Source organism: Protomyctophum bolini (assembly GCF_963924005.1).
Source record: "Protomyctophum bolini genome assembly, chromosome: 4".
NCBI classification, from domain to species: Eukaryota; Metazoa; Chordata; class Actinopteri; order Myctophiformes; family Myctophidae; genus Protomyctophum; species Protomyctophum bolini.
In genome coordinates this window covers 24,657,676-24,685,127 of record NC_137865.1, presented here as the reverse complement: position 1 = coordinate 24,685,127, position 27,452 = coordinate 24,657,676, and the positions used below count along the sequence as shown (strand labels likewise).

Genomic DNA, 27,452 nt, shown 5'->3' with positions numbered 1-27,452 from the left:
CCTAACGCTAACCCTAAACCCTAAGGTAAGTGGGGAACATAGAACCTGCATGGGTATATAGGGATGACGCCCCTCCAGTCAGGGAAGTTGGCTCCAAACAATTTGGAAGCCTCTTGAAGTGGAGGGTCCAGGTCGGTTGCTCTCATTTCAGGTGGTTTAATTAGATTTTGGCATGAGAGGAATAAGAGATACATTTCTTGGGAGACAATTTCTTTTGGGGATTCAAGGGAAATCTGTCCTATAGTCCACACAGAAAATATATCTGTGAGCATACAAGGAGTCGAGTCACCCATTCATGTCAAGTCATGGCAAACAGTTGTAAAGGGTTCAAGATAACAGGCGAGCGTTCAACTGAAGAAATTCTTAGTAGAGTAATGGTAAAGGTCTTTGTTGACTAACGCATTAAGATTTATTTGACAAATCTGTAAAATTGAGCGTTCCTCATGCAATGGTCCATACATGCATGCAATGCACATTTTGACATCTTGTACTTTTCAGAAATGTACTTTTCTGGAAATAACTAATTCAGTATGGAAAAACGTAAACAAAATAATCGACTAAGAAATTCTTGTACTGTATGACTAAGACCAAAAATGGACCAATTAATTGACTATGAGGGGGCGGCCATAAGAGATTGTTACAATAAAATAAAATCACCGTTTGCATTAATTTAATCTACTTCACAGAAAAAAGCTCAAATGTGGTTGGCTTTTATATTATTTTAATGGAAATTCATAATTTAAACTCAAAATAGCCACAGTGCGTTAAACCAGAGGGTGTTGTAGTGAGTAAAAAGGAAGGTTGTGGCATTGCATTTGTCACATTAGACTTACATCTTCTGACATGTATGCCATTGAAAAGAAATAAATCCCATTAATGTAGTGTTTTCTGGGGTGATTGTTTGGCCTTTCGTAAGATAATGCAACATCAAATACTGTACAGTACAGTGCAAGTCTAATCTCCACATTTCTTCAGTCATACACAAAACGATAAACGCACAAAACACCACACTTGTCTCAAGTAGACTTCACTGCATACATGAGGTACTAGCTAGCTAACAGATAAGGCAAGATAAACACAGTCTTTTTCCATGTAGGCAGCAAACAAATGCAGTTAATCATAGGAGAGCACAAGCTAGTCAATATTAAGGAAACAAAGCAATGCACCTCCAAAACTCAACATCAAATTCATTATTATTTATATGTAAGTTCCACAAACTAATATGGAGCACCTATACTGGTTATTGTTCCTTTCAAGAGGTGAGGCGGCAGTTGTGAATAAAAAGAGAAGCAGTTTGAGGATAGTTTGGTGTATGTAGCCTATTGTTCCACAGATCGGCCATACTTGGAAGGCAGGACTTGTGCGTTATACTCTTGTGAAACTAACTGGTGATATTTATTCTCTTGGGCCCATGAACCTGAGACCTTCCTGGACCCCAATTCCTGAGCCTTATAAACAGAAGAACAGCACCTGCTATCTACTGAAAGGCTGCAATATGTTGCCTTATAGTAAATACCAGTCGTACACCATACAGTTATCTAAATTAAATCCAACGAGAAAAATGGTTTCCATTTTGTCTGAAACCCTGGCCTGCCACTGTCCTGCCCACTGCATGGCTGTAAAGAGATTGCTAGTCTTCCATTCTGAAAACGTCACTTCAGCCTAGCACCTTCTTTAGCAAACCAAAGAAATACACGCAAATAAATAGGCGTGAGAGATGGTTTATTCCCAATCGGTTTAAATCAGATAATAAACAATCCTATTGCACCAGAACTTACACTAGCCATTTACCATTATCATTTCCCAAAGAGAACCTTTAGAACACAAACATTTGGAGCCACGGGGGGTGAAGGCAGCTGCAATCTCTGAACTTGAGTCCATGTTTTATTTTTTTATTTTTCATTAAAGCCTCTGGGCTCTGGCTGAGTTTGACAGGTCATTAAACATGGCAATAACCTGTCACCTGAAATAAACATCCCTATTCATTTAACAGCACTTTCATAACCCTCAGAGAGAGAAAAAAACAAAACAATTATATATATATAAAAAATCCTCTGTAAAGTCAAACATTTTATGGCCAGGCGAACCAGTGAACAATGTTTAAAATCGAATCATTCCTACATGGCAACTCATGTCAGACTTCACACCCCTGCATCCAGTATAATGAGGTTACTGCACAGCCACTCTAGAAGCAACAGGTATGGTGTGGTCAAGCGGAATGCGGTGTTTATGAGTGGCCTCGGTTAAAATAATATCCAGTCCAGTCCAGTCAGTCTTTCCAGGGGGAGCAGGTGGGGCTGGGGAGGGAATTAGGCTTTCAAGGTGTGAGGGGGCGCATGATGCCCCCTTTTAAGACCAGTGTTGAGACTGTAAAACAATAAGTTAGCAGGAGCTGCCCAGCGAGATCACACTGGAGTCGACAGTCATTAGTGGTGGTGCTCATAGGCAGACATGGACCGAAAGAGAGGACAGACCATCCTAGGAGAACCTAGTTCTGCCAGCCATTTAGGCCAAGGGTCCAAGTCCTCCTTCCAATAAAGGAAAGGTCTATATGGTACAGTCAAGTGTGGTGGTTTTCCTTGCTTGCTTTTGCTTTGACCACCATCTCTTTTGAAAAAGTTTATGTTCGAGTTGTTTCAGCTTTCAATCTTCAAAGTCCATGCCGCCTCTATGCATCGTACTGTAGATCCTATCCTCACCCTGCAACGGTGCGCTAGAGAGGGAAAGAAAACGAGAAAGATAATATTACATCCGTCAGGTCGTTGCATTGATTGGAACTGGAAACATTCTTAAAGGCCCAATGTGGGATTCATTCGAACATATAAATTAGCGTTTGATTCGTAGATGGAAAACATGCCATTTGGAACTTTTGTCCCTCATCTCAAATGAAAATATAGGCATTTTTGTACTCCAATGTGTACAAATGTAAAGAAAAACTTTTTTGAATAACATATCCGTTGTTCGTCAATCAAGAGATGAGTCCATCACCTAAAACATTATTGACGGTGTAGGAGCTATCCATTTGTTATGATTTATTTATGTATCACTGATTGGTCTTTTAATGATGCACTTATATGCTTATATGCAAAATCCTCAGTTCATCTCTGTACAAATGTGGCCAAAGGAACCCCATCAAATGAACACTGAGGATTTTGAATGGGTAGTAAAGTATATACGCGTGCAGATGGGGATCCACTGGTTAAGTTTGCAACTTATAATTTGTGTACACTTTCTTTGTGTACACTTTCTGAGTTAAATTAACGTTAAATGAACATTAAATTAACACTGAGGACTTCATGGTGCCAAGATCCTTACCTGCATCACGATACCACACATCGACAGCTCATACAGTCCTGACCACTCTCATCAGGAGGGTTCAACTTTCTCAGCTTGTGCTGTCTGATCTCTCTCACCAGTGTGTAGAAGGCATCTTCCACTCCCTGCGCACACACACACAAAGAGAGAGAGAGAAGAGTCAGACCGACCCAAGGCTGTAGCTGTACTTTTATAATGGTGTGGAGAGGGTGTAGACAACCATGGAAGATTCACAAAGCTTGTAAATTTTGAATCAGGCTACGTTTATTTTTACACCGAGCCTGCAATGGTTTTCTGAGTTGGTAGGCGAATGTTTCCCCCGTTTGCCACCTGGATGCCTCATACATGTCAAACATCAAACCAAGTGACGGCAAAGCACATCACAACTAATTGTTCTATTAAAGTATTAAACATCATTACCATGGCAACCATAACCATTTGATAAAGGTAGGGTAAGTGATATTCCTTTGTTAAAATAAGTGTTTAAATAACTACATATGTTCTGATAGTAATCATTGTGTTCAGTAACAGGGGTCTCTGTCTATCCGCTCTGCCTTCTTCACAACAACATGTAAGAAGATGATGAACAAGATGGCATAGATTACAGTAGCCTACATTACATGATATATGTACGCTTGTATGTTCAGAGTTAGGTGCCTACGCTGTGGCTGCCAATGGGGCGAGACATCTAGAAGAGGCTCTTGCGCAGATTTTATAGTGGGGTAAGGGGGCATTTCCCCCCCCCTGGTGGCCGGGGCCGTCACTACACGTTAGTCAAAATTATGTTCAATAAAATATTTCTTACATGCACTTTTTAACTAACAATAAAATAAATAATTATGAGAAACAAATTCTATTAGGTTTTGTTTTGTAATCATGTGACATTATTTTGTTTTCGCATTGACTTCCTAATTCATATCTTATGTTACCTGTAGCGTGAACGATTTTTGAGAAAAGCTTTGAAAGCTTTGTTTTAAAAATATAAGGTTTTCTTTGTTTCCCCGACAGCAGAGATATGTTAAATCAGACATTAAACACCCCCCACAGCCCAAATGGAATGATTCTCTATCTATTGAATTATAAAAAATTATACAAATTAAATGTAAATGAAAATAAAACTCCCTGTAGTTGCCCAGTAGTCAACATTTGGCCAATCATAGTTGACTATACAAATCCTTAATCCGGGACAACCCTAGTGAATATTCTTCTGATTTTGTGAATTCATAATTTCAGATCTGCCTTCCTGCCTCCTCCCTCCATATTTGGGTGGAAGTATGACATCATGTGGCTCATAGATCCGCAGGGGAGCCGTTATTAGACCCTGCTGTTGTTCCTGCCTTTGCATCTGGGCGAGGTCGTGTACTGGAGGCTGTGTACAGTACTTGTAATGGTTACCTGTCGTGTCTTGGCAGAGGTTTCGATGTAAGGAATGCCGTACGAACGGGCCAGCTCCTGTGCTTGCCGCGTGTCTACCGTGCGTGCTGGCAGGTCACATTTATTCCCCACAAGCACCATGGGAACGTCATCGGAATCCTTGACACGTTTAATCTGTTCTCTGTGAAGGGGAAGTGAAATATAGACAAGTTAATTCACATTTTCTATTCGGTCTGGTAGTTTTGGGTTTGTGAACAGTGGACACGCCCTAGTGTTTATTCGCGTGCATACAGCCACCTTCTCCGTCAAGAACCCCCTCTGCTTCATAAACAACAGCAGCTCTACTGCCATAGAGCCAACCAGCCAGGGGAGCTCTAGGACCCTGAGGAGGAGGGCTGGGGGCCTGCTGGGGCTGGGCTATGCTGCACTGCTGGAGAAAGGAGGGGGGAGGTGGACAGCAAGCAGGCAGCATTACCTCATCACCACAGCAGCCAGCCTGAAAGCTAGCCAGCTGAGGGATTGAGTGACTGAGGGGAGTGGGTCAGATCAATCTATCAGCCCGGTCCCATGGCTTCTGCCTCTGTACATTTCTCCCTGAGCTGAAGTACTGCAGGTTACATTTGCTATGGTCGGTCAGCCCCCAGCGTCCAACGCACGGCTTGAGACAGACCCTGCAAATGGCATTTTATGACCACACTCGTCCGATGAGCTACTGAGATGACGCAGTGCCTTGTAATTTTCTGGTTATGCAGGCATATACAGTCTAGTAGTGCAGAATTGAGAATACCTGTGAAAACAAATAAGCAAATATAGTCTTATTATGCTGTGCACTCTGGGATGACAGTACCGGTGGGTTCACATCCAGAGAGTACATGTGAAAGACGCTTGTCTAGATACTAGGCCTAACAGAAGGCAGGTGGTACGCTGTGCCATCGTTAAGGGTGATCTATACTTAGTTGCATGTCGGTTTTGTGATTTTAGCAGATCTACAAGATTGCAGTGCGGCACGGTGTGAGCTTGTAGATCTGCAATGTACTTTGTGCAACATTGTGTGGAACCAAGCATAAATCAGCCATTAGAAGAGCATTCAGTTGTATAGAGATTTATAACGGGCTGTGCCAGACAAATGAACGAAGGATCTTTAAATAATGCTGCAGAGCCTTGACCTGCACCTATTCCTAGCATGTAGTCTAAGCTCATACATCCTTTTGTGGGCTGTGCGAATGTTCATCCTTTCCAAGTGATGTCAGTGGTTAGTTGTGTCGAACTCGGCACAAACAAGCCCGTGCAAGGCCATGCAGAATGCGGTCAGCTCGACATAGCGCACACAAGGCTGGTTGTGGTCAGATAATCCCAACGTTATCGCATAAAAGAATATTCATTGGCATCTGATTTTTCTCTGATCTCTCCTTCCCTTTCTCCTTCTCTGTCCTTGGGCATGCTCCCTCTCCCCTCTGCTCTAATTGAGTCAGGATCAATTTCATTGGCAGTGTGCTGTAATCTTACAGTCGGAGGCTAATCTTTCTTTAGCTGTGTTAAACGCTACAACATGACATCATCCAGCTACTGCAGGGCTCTGGCGCACACAAACGCACGCACCCCTCCCCACCCAGATCCTATGAGAGCACCCAAAACACACAAACATAGCACATAATACAAACAGCCATACGAAGCACTTTAACACAATTAAATAAACAATAATAGATCTCATCATCTGCATTAGTCATCATTGTGTGAATCCCCTGACCCAGGAGTAGGTAACCTTAGGTACCAGTGCCAGTGCGCGCTACGAGCTTGTAGATCTGCAAAAAAATTTCTTGAAAATGTGGCGCAAATCTTCAATATATATTCTTTCACAGCAAAATTATTTTCAGAAGGGGGTCCGCAGCCAAATACAGATAATTCCGGGGGTCCTTGACATGGAAAGGTTGAGCATCACTGACAGAATCAGAAAACTGGATTTAGAAGCCTTTTTTTAATCGGCCTCAGGTCAAAAAAATTGAAGAAAGTAGAAAGTAGAAAGTAACAGTACAGTAAAGAACCTGGGGGTCATTATAGATTCTGAATTGAATTTTAATTCACACATTAATCATGTTACCAAGATTGCCTTTTTTCACTTTAGAAATATTGCACGAATCAGAGCCTATTTGTCTTTGGACGATTCAAAAACGCTAATCCACGCCTTTGTTTTTTCTCGGCTTGATTACTGCAATGCACTTTTTTCAGGAGTGCCTAAGAAAACAACTGACAGATTACAACTTGTCCAAAATGCAGCAGCCAGAGTTTTAACTAGAACTAAGATGAGAGAACATATTACTCCAGTTTTGGCTTCACTGCACTGGCTTCCGGTTGTTGTTTTTAGGATTGATTTTAAAATTATTTTACTTGTGTATAAAGCTCTCAATGGTCTCGCACCTTCCTACCTTCATGACTGCCTGCCTAAATATGTCCCAAACCGCCCCCTAAGGTCTTCCACTGCTGGCCTGCTCGCTTTGCCTAAGAAAAAGGCAACAAAAAAATACGGGGAAGCAGCCTTTTGCTTCTACGGGCCGTCGGCATGGAACAAGCTCCCACTGTACCTTCGTCAGGCAGCCTCTGTAGACATTTTTAAAGCACAGCTCAAGACCCACTTCTACAACATTGCTTTTAATTGATCTTTTATTTTTTGTTATTCATGTCCTCACTGTATTGCATTACTGCTTGTTTTTTTTAATGTCGTTGCCTTGCTTTTCTTTTTTATTCGCCATTGTTCTGTAAAGCACTTTGAGCTACATTTCATGTCATGAAAGGTGCTATACAAATAAAGTTTTATTATTATTATTATTAAATGGGTTAAAAATTAAATTAAGGTTGCAGACTGCTGCCCTAACCCACACACACACACACACACACACACACACACACACACACACACACACACACACACACACACACACACACACACACACACACACACACACACCTGTACTGGTGAATGTCCTCAAAGGACTTGGTGTTGTTGATGGCGAAGACACAGAGAAAGCCCTCCCCTGTCCTCATATACTGGTCCCTCATAGCGCTGTACTCCTCCTGACCGGCAGTGTCCAGGATGTCCAGGAGACACGTTTCCCCGTCAATCACCACCTGCTTCCGGTACGAATCCTGAAAAAAAGGGTATTCCAGTCATTTTAAAGCACCACACGCAGGTGTGGTGAGAAAGAGATATGATTGAGATGAAATTGAGATTAAAGTCAATTAAGGTTGGATTTCACATTGATACTTTTTAAGCACCAACCAAATCTGTAGCATGAAAAGCTGACCAAACATTCTGGGGCAAACTCCTTTTAGGGGCAGCCAAATCATACAGGTGGTTTTCACATTTAATCTTATTCATACTAGACATAAATGCACACACATATTATAGATCGATAGATCACGGCAAATTGTATTTAATGTATACAAAGCTCTTGCAGCTATTGTTAACTTTCAGTTAAGATGATATTAAAAACTGACATTAAAGATGTCTTTTTGGTTTTTTTAGAAATAAAATTACTTGAATAAAATATTTAAGTGAGTATTAAGTGATTCAACACTGTGTTGAATAACAGGTATCAACACTGATATCACATCTGAAATGGTGTCCATGAAGCTGGAGATGCTGAGAATTAACTAACCAATATCTGGCATTAAAATACATTCTCTGTCCAGATGAGCAGCAGGCTGTCAGAGGGGCAGTGGAGCCAATGTTTAGCCTTCCAACCCAGCCACACAAACATGGAGTGCAGTCCCTTTGTGTGTCAGAGCATAGGGGCTAGGAATGCACATACACAAAAAGGACATTGTCCAGCCAGAGGCAGGCGTGGTGAGAAAGAGAGAGGGGAAACAGAAGAGAGGACAAAACATTCTATCTAGCTCTGTCAATTCTTTGCTTCTGTCTAAATATTTCTTTCTCGTGGCAAAGACAAATGGAATTGCAAGGTAGTAGGGCAGACTAAATGGTTCACCTCCAAACTAGATTAGGGAACTTCTTCCAAAACCTGGCCTTTTTGTGAATTGAATTGATAGAGCATCTGCTCATAAATTAAATAAGTTGGTTCGGGGAGTGCTGGCCTTTGCAGTAATAGAGAATAATTCCAGGGGCAAGATGTCAGACAATACCGACATGGTGGTCAGCGGCAGATAGTTACCACGACAAATTCCAAGTTATTTGCAAACATACGGTACATACGTATAAAAAAACGCATCTTCTGATGTACACACATGCACCCACACACCTAATTGTCATTGTATTTTATAAGACCAATGTCCTCCGTGGACATTTATTACACCACCAGCTCTGGTTAGATGACTTGAGGTGTCTGAGCATGTGCAGATGTGTGCCATATACATACCTCGATGGTGGGGTCATATTCGTCCACAAAGTGGTTCTGGATGAGCTGGATGGTGAGTGCGCTCTTTCCCACACCTCCAGCTCCCACCACCACCAGCTTGTACTCCGTCATCCTCTGTGCTGCTGCTCACCACACTCCGCTCTGCATCAAAGACAACACACAGACCACAGAGAGCTTAACAAGCGTGCCAGCAAAATGTAATATATATATTTACATATATCGTCAGGTTGAGCTTGAAACCCAGAAACATTAGCGGGTGACATGACAGACACCAAATCGGATAATAGAACTGAAGCACTGACAGATAGGCTGTCTCAATATCTCTAGTGGATTTTTCTTTCAGTTGGCTTAACCACGTATGTTCTAGATATATACTTAGTCGTACAACAAATACTAGTGTTGCAGTACTCAGTACTCTGTGTCGTGTCTCATTGCGTGCCAGTCATTGTGATGCATTATGACTGAGCTTGTAGTTGTACAGTAGATCTGCTGTTGTACAATTGTTTTGGTTTCGCCTATAGGGATGTCCAAAATAGGGATGCCAGGCAGAAAGTGGGAAGGAGGAGAAATCTGTTCGTAAGCAATGGTGCAGGGCAACACAACAGCTCTTACTGACCCAACAGTCAGGAGTGTTCGCAGTGTGTGTGTGTGTGTGTGTGTGTGTGTGTGTGTGTGTGTGTGTGTGTGTGTGTGTGTGTGTGTGTGTGTGTGTGCGTGCATGCGTGCGTGTAGCGGGCGGAGGGGCTGAGGTTGAGACCCTCAAAGGGGAATGTGAAAAATGTGCTGAAGGTACTCAATGTTCCAAATCCTCTCATGCTCATTGAGGGCAGCGAGAGTCTGCATGAGAGGAGAGAGAGAGAGAGAGAGAGAGAGAGAGAGAGAGAGAGAGAGAGAGAGAGAGAGAGAGAGAGAGCAGTGTGACATTGGCAGGGTGATCCTCATCACCAAGGCTTCACACGTTACCAATGCCTGCCTCTGAACACAACCACATGGACAGAGTACACCAGACAGACACTAAAGGAACAAACTATTATTAAAGTGATGTTGAACTTCGGTAGCACCTTGTGTGGTAAAGCTACCTGGGCATGATGTCCAAAGTCCAAATGTTGTCCATCATGTTTGTGTTGCTTCCATTTGTGTGCGCTCCTTCCGTAGGCGAAAACATTATAATAATAACAACAATAATAATAGAATCCTGGTAGTTTTTTTTCTCCACCTTTTTCCCCCACTGGTGTCATCCCTTGAATTATATTGGTGACATATCGGTTTTGTTGATAGAGAACTTAATTAAGTACCAGGACATTTTCATATATATTTCCAGAATCGGTTTTGTGTGCAGTTGTTTAGTACTTCAAGTGATTTCTGAGAACTGTTTATGCCCCCAGGTAGGTAGCTATGCAACTCAAGGTTGAACAAAGTTTAAACATTCATCGCTTTGAAATATCTGCTCGCCTCAACACAGTAAAAGGAAAGCTTTAAAATACTGTATGTTGTTAAATGTCTAATAAGAAAAGGATTCGGCATCCTTTTCCCAGTCTTGGTTAAGCTGGATCAAATCAACAGGAAATTAGATGAACCTTTCAGTGCATTTCGCCTATAAATTCCGCCCATAGGAGGGTCAGAAGCAGGTTTTATAACTGCAGGTGTTCACTCAATCTCCCCAGTGGACTAACTGATCTGCCCTGTCAACATACAGGGCAGAGATGGCCACAAATTAAGACCATTAAAAAGAAGCTGGACAGACTCCCGATGTAAACAGAACTGACATTCTTTTCACCTAGACAATGGGCCCCTTCCCAGCAGTTACAGTATACTTAAAAAACAAAAAGTTATTTAATTGCTGCGTTATGGGGTGTGGCTGGATGAAAAGCAAAGATGAATGTCATGTCAATGTCTTTTGGTCTGTAGGGTGTTAGAACTGATTTACTCAGTATTGGAAATTAAATGAGTAGTGCCTAGGGTTGCCACCTTCTACGAATAAAATGTATTGTATTAAAAAATCAGACCTGTTTGAAGTGAGTGGTGTTGTACTGTACTGTACTGTACTGTACTGTACTGTACTGTACTGTACTGTACTGTACTGTACTGTACTGTACTGTACTGTACTGTACAAGCCCTCCTCCCTAGCCTGTGTGTGTATGTGTCTGTGTGTTAGGCTGTGCAACAGTGACACTTGCTGGTGAACAAACGCTATAACGCTATTTTTGTGCTCGGACACAACCAGAGACACAGGGACACAGCCACACACATACAGTAGCAGTCTAAAGGAGTGGTTGCACAACTCAAATATACCATGTCTGCCTCAGGGGAATTCTTGTAGGAATTGAGTGATTTCACTCTGTGTAGTCTGTTATTCAGCTCACAGCTCATATCTTCTCTACAAATACTTTTTCAATCTGAGACAAATTAATGATTACATTTTTCATGTACAGGTAGTCTACTGAAGAGAATTGGCTCACCTTTTGGGGTGATGTTTAAATGGCACTTAGCAAGCAATAATTTAAATATATTTGCTAACAACGGAAATCAAATTAATTGATGTTCCATAACATAGTTGAATCGAGCACTAAAGAGGAATGATATAAGAATGATACAATCCAGATTTTGCTGTAGTTACTAAGTTATAACAGAATTAACTGTAGTCTGTATTGACTGTGCCATCACACAGTCTTGACTATTGTCTCAGCTAGAGAAACCTGCCTGCGTTCATGTACTTGCATGTGTGCCCACACACACACACACACACACACACACACACACTCTTCAATGTTGTATGTATCCATTTGCAACTCTTGAAAGTATACTAATGTTACAGGTCCATTTGGTTACATTTGTATACTCCCAAAGTGAAATCGTCACCAGGATTATACGGCGTGTAGCATTACTACCAATATAGTCTTGCGTGGCCAGACTGTTGCCTCTCGCAATTTTCAAATGCTTCCGTCATACAGTCTGGAGCATGGAAGCTCTGAGCATGAGTAAGCAATAAAGCGGAAGTCTCCTCCCCACTTCCGTTTCGTCTTTACAGTCGCACAACTTTATCCTAATATAAATCGAAATCATTTAAGCATATATCCTGCTCAGATATTTTAAAATATATTTTGGTGAACGGAAATGCCAGCTTCCTTAAGTGTAGTTCCAGACTCTATATAGCATTAGGAGATTGGGTATAGTTGTCTGGCTACACGAGACTACTACCAATATAGTGCTGGCCAGAGGGCGGGCTGAGGGAGGTGAGTCAATGAACAGAGGAAGTAGTCATATGGGTGGAGCTGCCAGAGATGTTGGTAACTGTGGTAAGCGATGACATCATGTGTGACACATCTATTACCAAAGGACAACCACATCTGCCTCCTGGTGACGACTTGATAATGTACGTCTGCCACAGGAGAAGATCATGTAATAATGACAGAGGAGGAAGATTAGCCTAATGCAGCCATGGTGGTTTTCCAATATTGAACCAAAACATGTTGCTGCTGATCTGGTCATGTTTCACTCAAGAATTCTGCTCCATCGAGTTGGGACAACATTGTCTCCAAGAAGCAGCTGAACTGCTGGACATGTCATTATAGGCGGACATTCTGCGAAAATAGCTGATCTACAAGCTCTGTGATGCGTTGTGAGTTGGTAGATGTGCTATTTTCTCTATTTATTTATTATATCGATCTCTTTATACCAACCATAGAACGACAGAAGCTTTTCTTGGTAACGACGTGAAGTTGACATCATACAGAATAGCAATGCAACATCAGCAGTGTCATTGCTCGTGACAGAGTCAGAGCTCATGGGGAAATAACTCGGAAATCCTGTACCTTTCCATGACATGGCAGACTAGAGAATAGATTTCAGTTTCACTTTCTGCTTTAGAGCGACAGTCAAAAGTATTTATCTTGCACAGCCCATATTTCAGCCACATAAAATTTCCATTTTACAAGTGAACTGGCAAATGCACAGTCAAGTTGCGCTTTTTGTGGTCTTAATATAATTTAAGACCATTATAGGAACCTATAAGCTGAACCGTCCCTACTTTTACCATAAAGTTATGCTGCCCAATGACATCAATGTTACTAGGGAGTCCGACCGGGACATATTATCCCCCTCTGGCCCTACTATCTGTATCTGCCCCACCCTGACTAACACTGCCGTCATAAATAGAGGTCTTGCTGTCACTTAGGAATAGAAGATCTATCTGCTATGTGTCCAGCAGAGCAGTCTCCCCATCTGAAATGGATGCCTTCATGACCTTGTAGTTTATTCCTATCCTACAGTATCTTGTGTGATGTGCAATGAACAAGGGAACATACAAGCAAATGAATAGAACAATGTTTAAGGAAAAAAAAACAAGACTCAAGTCTAAAACAAGCTCCCAGAGCAGCTGGCCAACACTGAATCCGCCGAGACGTAGTGGTCAAAACTGGAACTGCAGGCGGGCGTTTTTTTCCCGTGGATTTAGCACGAGTAAACGCTGTGCAGCTGGGGTATAACACGGAGCGCTCGTTAGCATTTCCGCATTTTGCCAACCAAATGTTGGTCTAAAAGCATAGCGTGGCTAGCTACATGGCTGCAGTCACTGTTGAAGGTAGGGTTAAGTATCACAGGGAAAGCTGAAGTGTGGGGAAAGAGAAGTGAAGGCGTGAGGGTGGAAATGGTGAAACAAAAACATTATGACTGATTGACTGCGTCATTGGAGTGCTAAAAAAAAAGTTGAAGTGAGGTCAACTTTTAGTGTGTCACAAGTGACACAAGTGACAGACGTCAATGCAGCATTATAGGCCCAGGTGACCATCACCAGGCTGGCTGGCTGACCTGAATGGAACACAATGGAACACACTTTTATGCTTTTTCTCCTCAATTCCACAATTGATTATTTCTCCCCACAGGCCCACACACACATTTCTGTGTGTCGTCACTGCTGTTGTATCCATAACTGCCCATAGATCCGAAGTCCCGCTAGTCCGAACATGCATTAAGGTTGGCGAACATGCACTGCTCCCGTGCTTGCGGTTATGTTTAGGTTAGGGTTAGAGATACGGATAGTAATTTCGGAACAATTAACCTTCTGACTAATGACACGGCACCGTTGTATCCTACTGACTCACCTGCCAGTGAGGAGCCCCCACCGGGAGGACATAGAGCCTTTGTCCTACCTGATGAAAGGTCTGTGCGGTATGTGTATAGTGACAAATATCACCCTCCCCACCAGTCCTGTCTTCCCTCCCCTGAACACAGGCCAATTATGTCCGTATAGACCAGTAGTTCTCAACCTGTGGGTCAGGGGATTTGATATTGGAGGGGCCCCCAGATGACTGTGAAGTGACAAATTAAGACCCTTTTAATACCTCAGGCTCAAAACCATTACTGCATCAAAAGTAAATAACAAACTATACAAAAAAAACTGGTCAAGCACAACAGAGTCAAACAAAATGGAATGCCTCAACTCCTACATTCCAATTTCCAACCTCTCGTCAGAATGGGGGGTGTGATCAGAATGGGGGGTGCTGCCTGAAAAGGTGGAGAACCACTGCTATACACTCGACAAAGCCAGATGCACCGCAATGGATTCGAACTCCCAGACTCCACAGTGGTGGGTATACTTGACCACTGTGCCACCCGAGCGCTGAATGGAGCACTCTTGACCGCAACACACAAGCACACAAATACACACACACACACACACACACATACCCACAGAGCTGTACTGTTCATTGCCTTGAGGAGAGGAGTAACAGGTGACATCAACATGGCCTCAGGACAGTCTGATACACAGAGCATCCAGAGAGAACTCCTTTCACAAGGTTAATGCTGTGGCACAGAGTCAGAAACAACACACACACACACACACACACACACACACACACACACACACACACACACACGTAAGTCCAATATTTGTCCCTGGGTCTTGGATTGGGTGTGGTGTTGTATTAATAGATGAATATGTGTAGAGTACACCTCTGTCACAACATGTGTGTGTGTGTGTGTGTGTGTGTGTGTGTGTGTGTGTGTGTGTGTGTGTGTGTGTGTGTGTGTGTGTGTGTGTGTGTGTGTGTGTGTGCGTGCGTGTGCGTGTGTGTGCGCGCGCTGATCAGGCAGCAGACTTGCTGATGAGTGGACTCTTGGCCAGTAACTGATGTCAATGATTGATAGAAAATGGAGACTTGTTGCTCACCAACATACATAACACACATTCACCCACTTATTCACTCTAGCACATACACACACACACAGACTCACACACAGACTCACACACACACACACACACACACACACACACACACACACACACACACACACACACACACACACACACACACACAGTTCTAAAGGAACAGGTAGCTCTCCACACCATCACCAATGTCAACAGCAGCCTTCTTGTAAAAACACCCCGATGGCTATAATTCTCAAGCACAACAGGAAGAGAATTACCCCGACCCCTCAATCTTGTGGCCAAACATTTATCTTCCTTCTTCCTCACTGTAAATAAACCAATCTGGTATGATGAGGTGGCTGGTGTACTGTGAGGTACACCAGGTGTACTGTGAGGTGCGCCCTGGCTGGTGTACTGTGAGGTGCGCCCTGGCTGGTGTACTGTGTGGAGCCCATGCCAGCCCAGAACCAGTGGTGGAAAAAGGTACTTTTTACTTCAGTAAAAGTATCAATTCTGCAATATACTCAATTACAATTACAAATAAAAGTCCGGAATTCAACAGTTACTTGAGTAAAAGTACAAAGGCATTGGCTTCAACATGTACAAAGTACTAATTGTTCAGAATGTCCCATTTAAAACACCTCAAAATTGTACGTAAGTACAGTACTTAAGTAAATTTACTGTATGTACTTAGTTACTTTTCACCACTGCCCAGAACCAGCGAGCTAGCCTCGCTCCTCCTCACAGCCTTCTCTCAGTAAATAAACACGGGCGTTGAGTACAGTACGTGCAATGCAGAGAGCAGGCTGTGCAGACACCGATGCTGACACAGGCAGACAGGGACAGGCAAAACGACGCTAGGATGGCTTAGGCCTGTTATTACTGCTTTGTTTTGAGCCATCAACAGCAACGGGGTGAAAAGTTATCATTCTTCCGTTACAGCCCAGCCAATCAGAGTTTGTTTTGTTCCGAGTTGTTCAATTGATATTATCATCTAACACAATATCAAAACATACATACATATCAGACAGTCAACATTTTCCAAAAGGAAATGCATGCTTTTAATTCAGTCATACCAGAAGCAGGGTCAAACATATTGCCCCAGTGGTGACAACAAATGGGGGTCGAGCAAAAGCACATTAAGCATCTTTCTCCCCCTAGCACCCCCCCCCCAACAAACCAAACCCTGCATAATACAGTATGTATCATAATAATGTCTACTGCTTTAACGAGCTTCCCTATAGCCTCACAACATAAATCACAGGGTTAAAGGTGATATAGGCAAGTTTTCAGCCAAAAATCAACATATTTATCTATCTATATTTGTGGCCTTATTCCCTCTATCTTCCCCTATATTTTGATGCTGAGCTGCTGCCCTGTAGACATACACTCTCCCTTTGTCTCCCTCTATGTGTTTGTATCTGTTTATATCCACTGTTGTTTATGTCGCGGGACGGAAGCGTCGTGTTGGGAGGAGGGTCTGTGTGGGGGGTGACGCGGAGTCTTAGCCAATTGCAGCGCGAGGCTGTGACTGTGTGTTCGACCCAGCAGTATTATAATGAAAACGCAATGCGATTTCATTGCAACTTGCAATGAAATCGCATTGGTGAAACTAAGATATGGGGATAATATTATACTTGCAATTTGCAAGTATAATATTATCCCCATATCTTAGTTTCACCATTGTTCATGTGAAATAGTATGTTTATGATGTAATATGTAAGCCTGTTGAAATTATGAGAATCGCTATGTATAGCGCATGGTTTGGTGGTCCGGCCGGCTTGAAGCTTGCATTCAACCCGTGCTCGCCAACGGTGACAAGCCGTCGCTGATCATCATAGCGATGAATAACCGTGGACAAAGTAGTTCACATGAACGATGCTGTAGTGGCTGGGGCATTTGAGGGGCAATATGTTTTATATGCACGATTACAAATGAAAGATAATTGAATTGAGAGCCAGTGAGTCTGCTCCACTACTTCCTACTTCCTCATTTGCGGGACTCGTCGTGTCAGTCTTGTGATATTGTGATTACGCTACAGTTACCCTTAAAAAAACATGTCAACTCAATGTCATTGTTGTAACTATGATATCGATAGAAATTCATAATTTTTTAATGTCATATTTAGCCATACGAGCGCAATATCCATAGCGTCCCTCCCAGCAGCAACAACAACCCCATAGCCTGAAGTGACCTGGCTCAGCCAATAGAATGACGGGGGGAGGGGGGTGGAGCTAGATTTTAATTTGTTTGGAAACACTCGATCAATTCTGTGTACAAACACTGGAAACTTGTCTACAATACCTTTAACATCAGGCTCACTCATCTACTCTGGTGCTACACTAGGTGGGTTAACATCAGGCTCACTCATCTACTCTGGTGCTACACTAGGTGGGTTAACATCAGGCTCACTCATATACTCTGGTGCTACACTAGGTGGGTTAACATCAGGCTCACTCATATAATCTGGTGCTACACTAGGTGGGTTAACATCAGGCTCACTCATATAATCTGGTGCTACACTAGGTGCCAACATGATTCATTTCATCACGCATGTTAAGTAAAGTAACTGGATCTCAATGTGTGTTCCGAGGACTGAAATGTACAGCCTAATATGCACAATTTACAGCTATTTGTGTATTTGAGGGGGAGAGAGAGAGAGAGAGAGAGATGCTATTAGTTCCAAAACTAGGCCATGATGCTGGCTGATTAATAATCCAACACAATACATTACATATGGGGAGGAAAGACTAAATGAATCTTTGATAGAGAGTTTCTGTTGTGCCACTCACTGTGGACCACTTGTTGTCAGCAAGGCCTGGCTGGAAGGGAGCTGCTGTGTCTGTACAGCTGGTTGCAAGGGAGCAGTGAGGTGTCCAGTGCCCAACCAGGTATTGGGACTAGATGAGGACACAACCCGGGTGACCGGTTCTTTTTCAGACCCGGTTTTTAATCACACTGTCAGAGCTCGTATGTGGACTTGATGTCTGCTATACAATTACCGGTGTTTCCGCATGTCGGCCCGTTGGTGTGTCTAATCTGCGTGTGCATCCAGTTCTTAAACGTTTTAATTCCACTCTGAGAGTGTACAAATGGAACCAATTAATGAGGGTGTGAGTGTCCATTTGGAACCCCCTATACTAGGAATCGTTAAAGGGAACCGGTAAGGAACCAGAATTATTAAAATTCAAATGGTTCCCAACCCCAATCATGGTATCTAAACATTAAACAGATAGCAATAGAGCATGGGTTTTCAACAGGTGGTCCGTGGACCACTGATGGTCCGTGGAGGTATTGCATGTGGTCCCTGACCATGCATTTAGTAATGTAGGATTTGTTTTAAATGTTCTTTCCACTAGTTGAGAAACCGTGAACTAGTGACCTGTGATGAGTCCATCCATGTCGTCATTTACTGACAAGTTGGAGTTCAAGAAATTCAACAGAAAAAGGGAGTTAGAATCTCAAGAAGGGGTTAAGTGCACCGGATTGTCTGGTTGAGTTATTATTAGGACATTTTACCAGTAGTAGTCAATGGTTGAGAAACAGTGGGATGTACATGTATACACATGGGATGCATAGCAAGTGTTAACTTACAAAAGCACTAATCTTAGCCCATATCCCCAGTTCCCCACCCAACACAATACTAGTGGTCCCCAGATTGATTCGAAGTCAGGGTGGTGGTCCCTGGTTCACAATCAGTTGAAAACCCCTGCAATAGAGCACTACTAAGTAAGTTCTGGTCTCACTGTCCTCTGTACTACTGATGGCCATCCCCTCCGTGTAGTACACACTCACATAGAGCACGCACGCGTGCAGGTTTACATGTAAAATGTGAACCAGTTTACCACCAGTAAGACACCTGAGGGCGAGGTCGCGTGCAGGCATCCGCCTGGGTGACAGCAGACTATGGGCGAGCGCTGGGCCTTTTGCATGGGGGGTCAGATCAACATATGGAATTAATTCTGTAATTGCCATATATGGAGCATGTCTTGAGTGTACAGGGTTTGATGAGGTCAGATCAACATAATGGAATGTCAGAACAGGTCAGCTCCATAATTACAGTATGTGGGGGGGTCAGTATCTTGAGTGTACAGGGTTTGAAGAGGCCCCAGATGGGGTGGGTCTTAATTTTCGGGCCTGTTGAGAACTCTAGTTTCGCTGCCGGGCGTGGCTACACTAATAACTTTGGGGCAGGCTAGAGTTTGAATGGACATGTATCAGTCAAAAGAGAGACATCGAAGGGGAAGGATGGATGGGGAAGAACAGGTTCTGACATATATCCATATATGGAGATCTAAGGGTTTGAGGTTTGAGTGGTCAGATGTAGAGTTGCTGGCAAATATTGATGACATCACGGATCACCATATATGGGCTTAATTGCGACATCAGGGATCTACATCACTGATGATGTCACGTGATGACACGAGACCTGGGCACCATACTGTATATGGGGGCTTTCCCCATGTATGGGGATTTTGAGTGATACACTGACTGACGGATAAAAAGCATACGATTTCAAGAGAACACAGGAGAACTTACCTACTTATAAGTCATGACACAGTAAAATCCTCAGTATTATAAACACTGAGAGCGTGTGTGAAATGGACTAAGGGTTCAAATCTAATGATTTTAGTGTGTACTATTCACTTCACTGAGAGTGTACAAATGGACCCTAATGGGTCCATTTGGTTCCATTTGTACACTCTCAGAGTTAAATTACTTCGATTTTACAATATACATTACATTCTACCAGAGTTAGAAATGCCATTAAATAAATAGGGGACCGTCACTGTAGCCTAATTCAAGTCAAACCGGGGGGCCTTCAATTGAAAATGGTTTAAAATCACTGCTAGAGCTGCAAAATAAATTCTCTTATGGGGGTCCTTGGCATATATTTTCAAATGGGGGGCCCGCAGGCTAATGACTATCATTTTGGGGGTCCCTGACATGAAAAGTTTGTGAACCACCGACCTATACAACTTGAGAGAGCGAGTGCAGTGCACAGCCATGGTGCTGTCCACACAGTCTCATGACCCTCTCCATTCCCCGGTCCACTAAATCTTTGCATGGCTGCGCCCTTTTGCTCAAGGAGTGCTCTATGTCTGTGTGTAAGGTTATTTATAGCCCCCGCCACCTCCAGCCTGGGAAATTAACAGTTCATTTTGAAACCCTAGAGCCCTGCCTGGACCAAGAGGATAATCTTACATGACAGCTTACGGAGGGTGCGAGCACAGCGCACTGAGCGCAGCAAGGGAGGGGTGATGGGAGAAAAGAACGGGGAACTAGGTTTTCATAAACCAAGGGCACAGCAGCCGACCACAGGAGGGAAGGGGTCGACCTGGAAACAGACAAGAAAAAGAAAAAGAAAGAAAAGAGGAAGAAAAATCAAAGCCGTTGTCCTATCGGTTTTTAAGCCAACATTTTTGCCAGAGAGCCCACCTGTGTGGCTACTAGAGTGCCTGTTGGACACAGACTGTCTTGGTTATATTTTCATGACATCTCTTTTCATTTCCATGATGGCACAGAGCATGCCTCTTCCTTTAACCTTGCACAGAACCCCTCTTTCAAAAGAGAACACACCCTGTGGAAGGAGGAGGGCACAAGAATGGCCGTCTTTCTCTACATGCATTCCACTCTCCATTAAAGCGCTTAATTGGTTAAAGGATCCATACTGGCAGAGCCACAAGCCCACAGTAGGGATAATAGATTTTTAATGGAGCGATGATGGTAAGGAGAATCTCTCCAGGGAGGTATCACAGTCAAATAGTGAGAGACCAGGACCCATCCTGGAGCCACTGGAACCCACCACCCCCTCTTCCTCCCTCTGCACCTCCTATGACATCACCCCCCTAAATGGCATCCAACCACAAATGATGACAGGCAGCTGAGGAATAACTGTTCTGTTCTCCATAGCCAATAAAAACACAGGGTGGTAAGGATTTCACATAATTGAGAAGCAGAGAATCTATTCATTCATAGATGCCGGTGTAAATACTCAGGCACTCAGCCCTCAAAGATGACACATCAAATACGATTGGTCTACTCTAGAGCAAAGTTCTCAGTCTCACTTTCGCGCAGACGAAATGAAAGCCTGGGTATCGAGGCTACAGTCTCACAAACCCAGGTGAGAATGCATCAACCATGTATTTTACTGCATGTAGCCTGTGTGCCATGGCTTCTTTGAAACCATCCGCCCTTCGCTTGAAGAGCTGTCTGAGCTGACCTTTACCCCATTGGGTCATCTTTTCAGGTGGTGGATGCAGCAGCAGTGCAGATGAAAAGGCCAGCTGAAAGCCCCTGGCCCCCACACAAAGGGCTGCCAGTTGGATGAGCCATCAGAGAGAAGAGAGGCCTCACATTTCATCAGTGGTCTTGCGATCTGACTCAGAATGGGACAAACACCCTACACATCCATGAACATAACAAATACAATTACATTTTCTGTTTGACTTTTAGGTTTTGTAAACAAATTACACAGAGGGCAGATATGACTAATACTAACTTCGACACATGTCGTAATGCATTGCAAGCTTGTTTTTAAATGCCAATATAGTGCCAAGTTGAAAGCAGTTAAGAGCATGGACAATGTGGAAATAATGATCGATTCGAAACTTGTGATTAGAATAGATATAGCAATTTTATGTAATTGTGACAGGCCTCTGGCCTACACATTGGTCAATAAAATAACTCAGGAAGCATTGTTTGAGCTGCATAACCATAGTTGCTAGCTAGCCGCAATTAGATATGTTTTAATGGGTTGACTTGAATCTAATAATTCAAGGTTTTCGTACAGCTGCAATGTTGGTGATTTTAACGTCGTTTAATACCAGTAAGATGCCCTGAGGGGAGAAGCGAGTGGCCCTAAAGGGCGAGGTCGCGGACTCGTGTGCATGCATCCGCCTAGGTGACGGCAGACTGCTGGGCGAGTGCTGCCACTTTGGCATGGGGGATCAGATCAACATTATGGAATTAATTACCGGTATGTATGGGCATATATGGAGCGTGTCTTGATGAGGGCCCAGGTAGGGCCTGGTGGCCCGGGCCCTAATTTTCAGGCCTGTTGAGAACTCTAGAGTTTGAATGGACAGGTATCAGTCAAAAGGGAGACATTGAAGAGGAAGGACGGGTGGGGGAGGGATCAACATATGGAATGTCAGAATAAGTCAGATCCATATATCGAAGATCGAAGGGTTTGAGGTCAGATGTAGAGTTGCTGGCCGGCTCCATATACAGTATGCAGAATTGCAGATCTAGGTGATTATCCAGTATGTATGGCAAACCAGGGTTTGATGGGGTCAGGGTCGTGATCTTCATATATGGAGAGTTGGAGACGGCCATACTGTATATGGAGCATGTCACGAAGCGTGATGGACTGACAACCATATAAGGAGGCACGACTAACGGACGGATGGGTTTTGCAGGTTTTCATAGTAGGTTGCAACAATCAGATGTTTGGATGAATGGGCTGTCAATAGCTTGTGTTGCAACTCTGGATTCAACCCATTCAAAAAAAATCTATTGTTGCAAATTGGGGCTAGATGCTAGTGAGAGGTGCGGAGAGAAAGAGACCACCACCAGCCAACATCCATCCAACATCCAGCCCTCTAGACAAATAATCTAGCCTCCTCCTTCATCAGCATCCACTTAAGGAATACACAAAATTACACAGTCAGCATCCAAAGACACTTTCTGTTCTGCACTGCAGTCGCAAACATCTGGAATGCAGAACATCTTTAAGTGTATTTAATGGTGATTTGCAGTCACAGACTAAGGGCCGATTCATACTCCTATTTTACCGCTGTAGTGACGAAATGATTTCTACTCGTCAGAAATTTTCAGTAGCACCGAAGAGCCGACTTTAGGACGGTACCTGCCCCCCAAACCTCAAATGACGTCATATTGTAGGCTCTACAGAGCCGAACCGACGTTTATTCTGCTCTAAAATAGGAGTATGAATCTTACTGGTAACTACAGGTAGGCTACATGCATGCTATTGGTTGCTAATTTACTCAGACAATGTCAAAATATGATAAATATCTATATCACACACAGACACAACAAAAACACATGGAAAAATCAAAAATGCAAAGAAGTGGCATTCCAAGGGGAGGGTTGACAACTTGGCATGATTGATGTAGGCCTATGTTTTTGTGAGTAAAACATGGATGGGAGAGTTTTGATTATCATAAGTGGTCAGCAGCATGGTTGAGTTTGTGTCTCATTTATTGTCGAGTTTACCACAAATGACAATACACATAGGCTACGGGTATTTACTATTCAGACTACAGCAGCTCACAAAGAGAGACATCACACTCCCACAATGGTTAACTATATCCAGGTGTTGACCAGTGGGCCAGTGGCGTATATATTCTATGATTACATGGACGGAGTCATTGGGCCATTTCAAAGTCACCTAACTGAGACTGGACCTGGTTCTATACTAACAATCACATTTGGAGTTGGAGTAAAGCCTGGATGCTTTAGCAAGCAGATGTTGGTTTATCTGCCCTGTCATATTTTGAACGACCGGACCCATGCAGTTTTCTTGCGTCTGCGTGTCCCTGTTCCATGGCTTGCTTTCACCTTGCTGAACGAGCCTGGCCGTGGCACAACAGTTTCCCAAAATCAAACCCTTCCAAGAAGTTGGCCCAGGAGTTCCAAACGCCTTGTAATGGAATGCAACTTCCGCAGTGCTACATTCAGTTTGTACTCTATGTGACGGGGCGTCACCCGTGTCTGTGCGGTCAGTCAACAGCAACGATCGTCAATAGCTGCTCAGCTACTCTAGCTGGTTTGGCCGTAGTAGCCTATGCCTGGACACATATAACAGGCCGTGGAATGTAGAAGCTCGTTCGTTGCTATAGTATATGACATTGTGTAGGCTATTTCAATTACAAATGGTTGCGCGCGAGAGAGAGCGAGAGAGAGAGAGAGAGAGAGAGAGAGAAAGAGAGAGAAAGAAATCACAGCACAGTGGGTCCCCTTTCCCTCCCTGACAAGTTTCGAACACCCGAACTCAAATCATCAAATTATATATTTTATGCTTATAAATATGTCATGAGTCATGATGCATGTGTGACCCAGGCTGTGCCTCGGACCCCAAAGCCCCGCGTCGCGCTATAAACCGTGCATAATGAACGTCAGAAATGGAGTGTTAAGTGCTTTGCCGGGGCGTCAATAATGTCGTAATCTATTCTCACAACACAACAGTCAACTGCGATCCGCGATCATCACTTTCACTCCACTGATTTACAAAACGCGCAACGGCTCGCCGCGATACCATCAATCAACACAAACACACCATCCTTTATTACAAAAACATAACGCCTGCCTTCATTTATACGCAAAATTGGTGTCTGCCTCCTGCCGCAAAAGAACAGATATTCATTGCGAGCTGGCTGTCAGCTTGTAGACAGTAGATCTGTTCTTTTTCGGCAAAGGGACACCCAGTCGTATTACGAGTGTATGATACATATTCGGCGTTTAGGTGGAGCGACGTGTTTGTAGCACGCCAGGAATGTGCGCTGCTGCATACTTACAATAAGCAGAGCTTCCAATAACACGGGCGACGTGTTGTTCCTGCCAGAGACAATGTTTCAACTCTGTTGCTTCTTCTCCTCAGATGAAACACACGGTTCTTCTCGTTTAGGCTCTCCCCGGGCGGGCAGGGGGACAGACAAGCTCTTCTTATCCCCCAAAAACAATACTAATACAAATAATGACTTCTTTTTTTTCAGTCAAATGCGTCAGGACATTCATTCGACCTGAGTAGAAAAAAAATCCGCCCGCGTTGAACAATGTGCTTCCAGTGAGAGAGAGCGAGAGGGAATCGAATAGAGAGAGAGAGAGAGAGACGATGACTGTTGAGCCCACGCCCAGCTCTATCAACCATGATAGAACCGCCCCAGCCACCACCACCGTTACCGACCGACGGCGACCGTAGTGTAGGCGGGTTTACTAAACAGAATTTAAAACAAAACAAATATTTAAAACAAAATAGCCCATATATGAATAATAATGCGTTCCCTTTAATAATTAATAAACAATACGCCAGATACAAACGACGAGTGTGAGGAAAATAAAGTAGGCTGGTCAATCCGATGAGGAAACATAAAAATGCCATTTTTCAGAAAACATTGATTTACTATTTGAACATTTATTTTCTTCTTCTTTCTTGGCTTTTGGGAGGCAGTGCTTTTTGTGCACCAACACTACATATCCCAGAGAGCCTAGCGTCTCCCCGCACCGTATCCAGGAAGTCCTCTACCGTCGTCAACCAAACTTTTGCCTGTTTCGCTCCATGGTTTGTTTTGCTATTAAACTGCATTTTGACCGGACATGTAGGTAGGCTATTTCCCAGGATTTAGACCACAATTGCTGGACCGAGTAAAATACTGTGAAGGTAAGTCAAATTATATGTTAAGATGATGTTAAAAGTAGCCTAATTCGGCTTAATGATCGTATAATTTGTTTAATATTACAGCAGTCACAATGTAAACTGACTAGTGACTATGGGATAGTAGACATACTATGGTGATGAATCTTAACGAAGTAATTATCTAGCTAATAGGGGTGTAACAATACAGTAACTGCATCTATTATATTATTAAATGATCACAGGCATTCTAGGTCTATCAATAGCCTAAATGTGTATTCACATGCATAAAGTGAATGGCAGATCGAGTGGCAAATCGAGTGGCGAAGTGAGTAAATGTAATGTTGTCATGTTGCAATTAATGCATTTAATACAATCAAATATGACTTTTACGTTTGGATGTATGGCCTGTCAAGGCCAGAAAGTAGTTTTTTGCCACTCACTCAGTAGGCATTCCCGAATAACTTCCGGGTATGATGATGATGTCACGCACATACCCTCTATTCTCTGTGTTCATGCCGGTTCATGCCAAGGTGCAGGTTTTGTCCATGTGTTCAAAGAGGCCTACATGTCCATGTATTTGCCAGAGAATCACTGTGTTTACTTATTTATATAATAATATTTTTCCCTTAAAAAACACACTATCCACACGTTTCACAGATTAAATGTCTTTGCCACATATAATTACTTAATCGATTTTAAATAATTGAATCATTGCCATGAACCAATATCGTCCGTGTATCGTATCGTTAACCATGTATTGTGATCATGTGTATCATATTGCTGCTAAAAATTTATTGTTACACCCCTACTATCTATAATGTGCTGCCACATTATTATTATTTTTTGCATTTTTGTATTTATTTTAAATCCGAATTTGTGGTCAAAGATATCATAAACAAAAATTGTGAAATAATTATTAGTTATTAGAGTTATCAGGTGCCCACTCTTCCGGGGTTCCCCTTTTTCTTAGTACATTGCTAAACAGACAAGAGAACTATAGTTGCTATATGAAAAAAATACTTGTGTCATCCATTTCAGGTACCTGTGAGACATGAGGGGCTCTCATGAGTCCATGCCTCAAGCACGCCGTGGCACAGCTCGTGTGCTGGTGACTGAGTTAAGTGGATCAGGCCAAATTAACCCTTCACCTGCTGGATATGAGGACACAGAAACAACAGTGGAGCTGTACTTGTCTCCAGCAAAGCTGGTGAGGACTTCACCACTGTTCACCCCAGCTTACAATAGCCTATATCAGTCGTTCTCAACCTTTTCAGGCCGCAACCTCCCCCAAAATGACTTACTTACTTATCCTCTTCGTCCCTGTTGGGCCATAAGGCCACAACCCCCCGAAATAATCATTGGCTAATTGAACCGGGGACCCCGCAGAGATAATCATATTTGAACTGGAGACCCCCCAAAATAATCATATTCGAGCATCACTTGAGCGTTGAGGCATTCCATTTGGTTTGTTCCTCACAGATAGATATAGTGATAACCGATCTACAAGTTCACAACGCATCCCCGCCTCGGTTCCCACAATCATGTAGGGACCCACCTGGGGGTCCTGAGTCCGACCCACAGATTGGGAACCCCTAGCTGGCCTATATCAGCAGCCCTCCTTTATCCAGCCTTTCATGTTAAATTGTATAGGCTAGAAGTTTTCTGTATAGGCTGGCCAGTAGGCCCATACATTGCAGTGGTGGTACAGTGGTAATATCCTAGCCTGGCACGGCCAGACTCATAGCGAGGATTCATTGACGCTTCCTCCCGTCTTTTAATATAGATATAGGCCTACAGCTATTTTCACTAGTTTGGGTCCCGGGCAAACGTCTAATAATAACTAGAACGGCACTCTGTCGAGTGCCTA

General features: G+C 43.2%; 3 protein-coding genes across 3 annotated transcripts in view; 1 reads left to right on the top strand and 2 right to left on the bottom strand.

Moving 5' to 3' along the window:
- trim44 (tripartite motif containing 44) overlaps positions 1–27,452 on the bottom strand; it is a 466,525-nt gene that overhangs the window by 5,287 nt on the left and 433,786 nt on the right. The gene's annotated exons all lie outside the window — the stretch shown is intronic.
- On the bottom strand, positions 705–25,016 carry LOC308314709 (GTPase HRas). Its single transcript, XM_080762360.1, has 6 exons — positions 24,747–25,016; positions 9,060–9,200; positions 7,652–7,830; positions 4,711–4,870; positions 3,316–3,440; positions 705–2,713 (listed from the first exon to the last, which is right to left on the bottom strand). Exons 2-5 carry the CDS (start codon positions 9,168–9,170, stop codon positions 3,321–3,323), a joined length of 570 nt encoding a protein of 189 aa, XP_080618486.1. The 5' UTR covers positions 9,171–9,200; positions 24,747–25,016; the 3' UTR covers positions 705–2,713; positions 3,316–3,320.
- The window catches only part of lrrc56 (leucine rich repeat containing 56), a gene marked incomplete at its 3' end in the record, with an annotated part of 27,628 nt that continues 25,744 nt past the window's right edge, over positions 25,569–27,452 (top strand). The window contains exons 1-2 of the mRNA XM_080762135.1: positions 25,569–25,609; positions 26,624–26,792. Of these exons, the coding sequence (XP_080618261.1) occupies positions 26,637–26,792 (156 nt within the window). The 5' untranslated portion in view covers positions 25,569–25,609; positions 26,624–26,636. The remainder of the gene's footprint in view (positions 25,610–26,623; positions 26,793–27,452) is intronic.

What these genes read in the sequence shown, in the direction of transcription:
- LOC308314709 (XM_080762360.1), bottom strand. Translation starts at nt 9,170, where the DNA reads ATGACGGAGTACAAGCTGGTGGTGGTGGGAGCTGGAGGTGTGGGAAAG. An exon ending in AATATGACCCCACCATCGAG is followed by an intron (nt 7,831 to 9,059) that starts GTATGTATATGG and finishes CCTTTTTTTCAG; the next exon opens with GATTCGTACCGGAAGCAGGT. An exon ending in GAGGACATTCACCAGTACAG is followed by an intron (nt 4,871 to 7,651) that starts GTGTGTGTGTGT and finishes TCCCCTTCACAG; the next exon opens with AGAACAGATTAAACGTGTCA.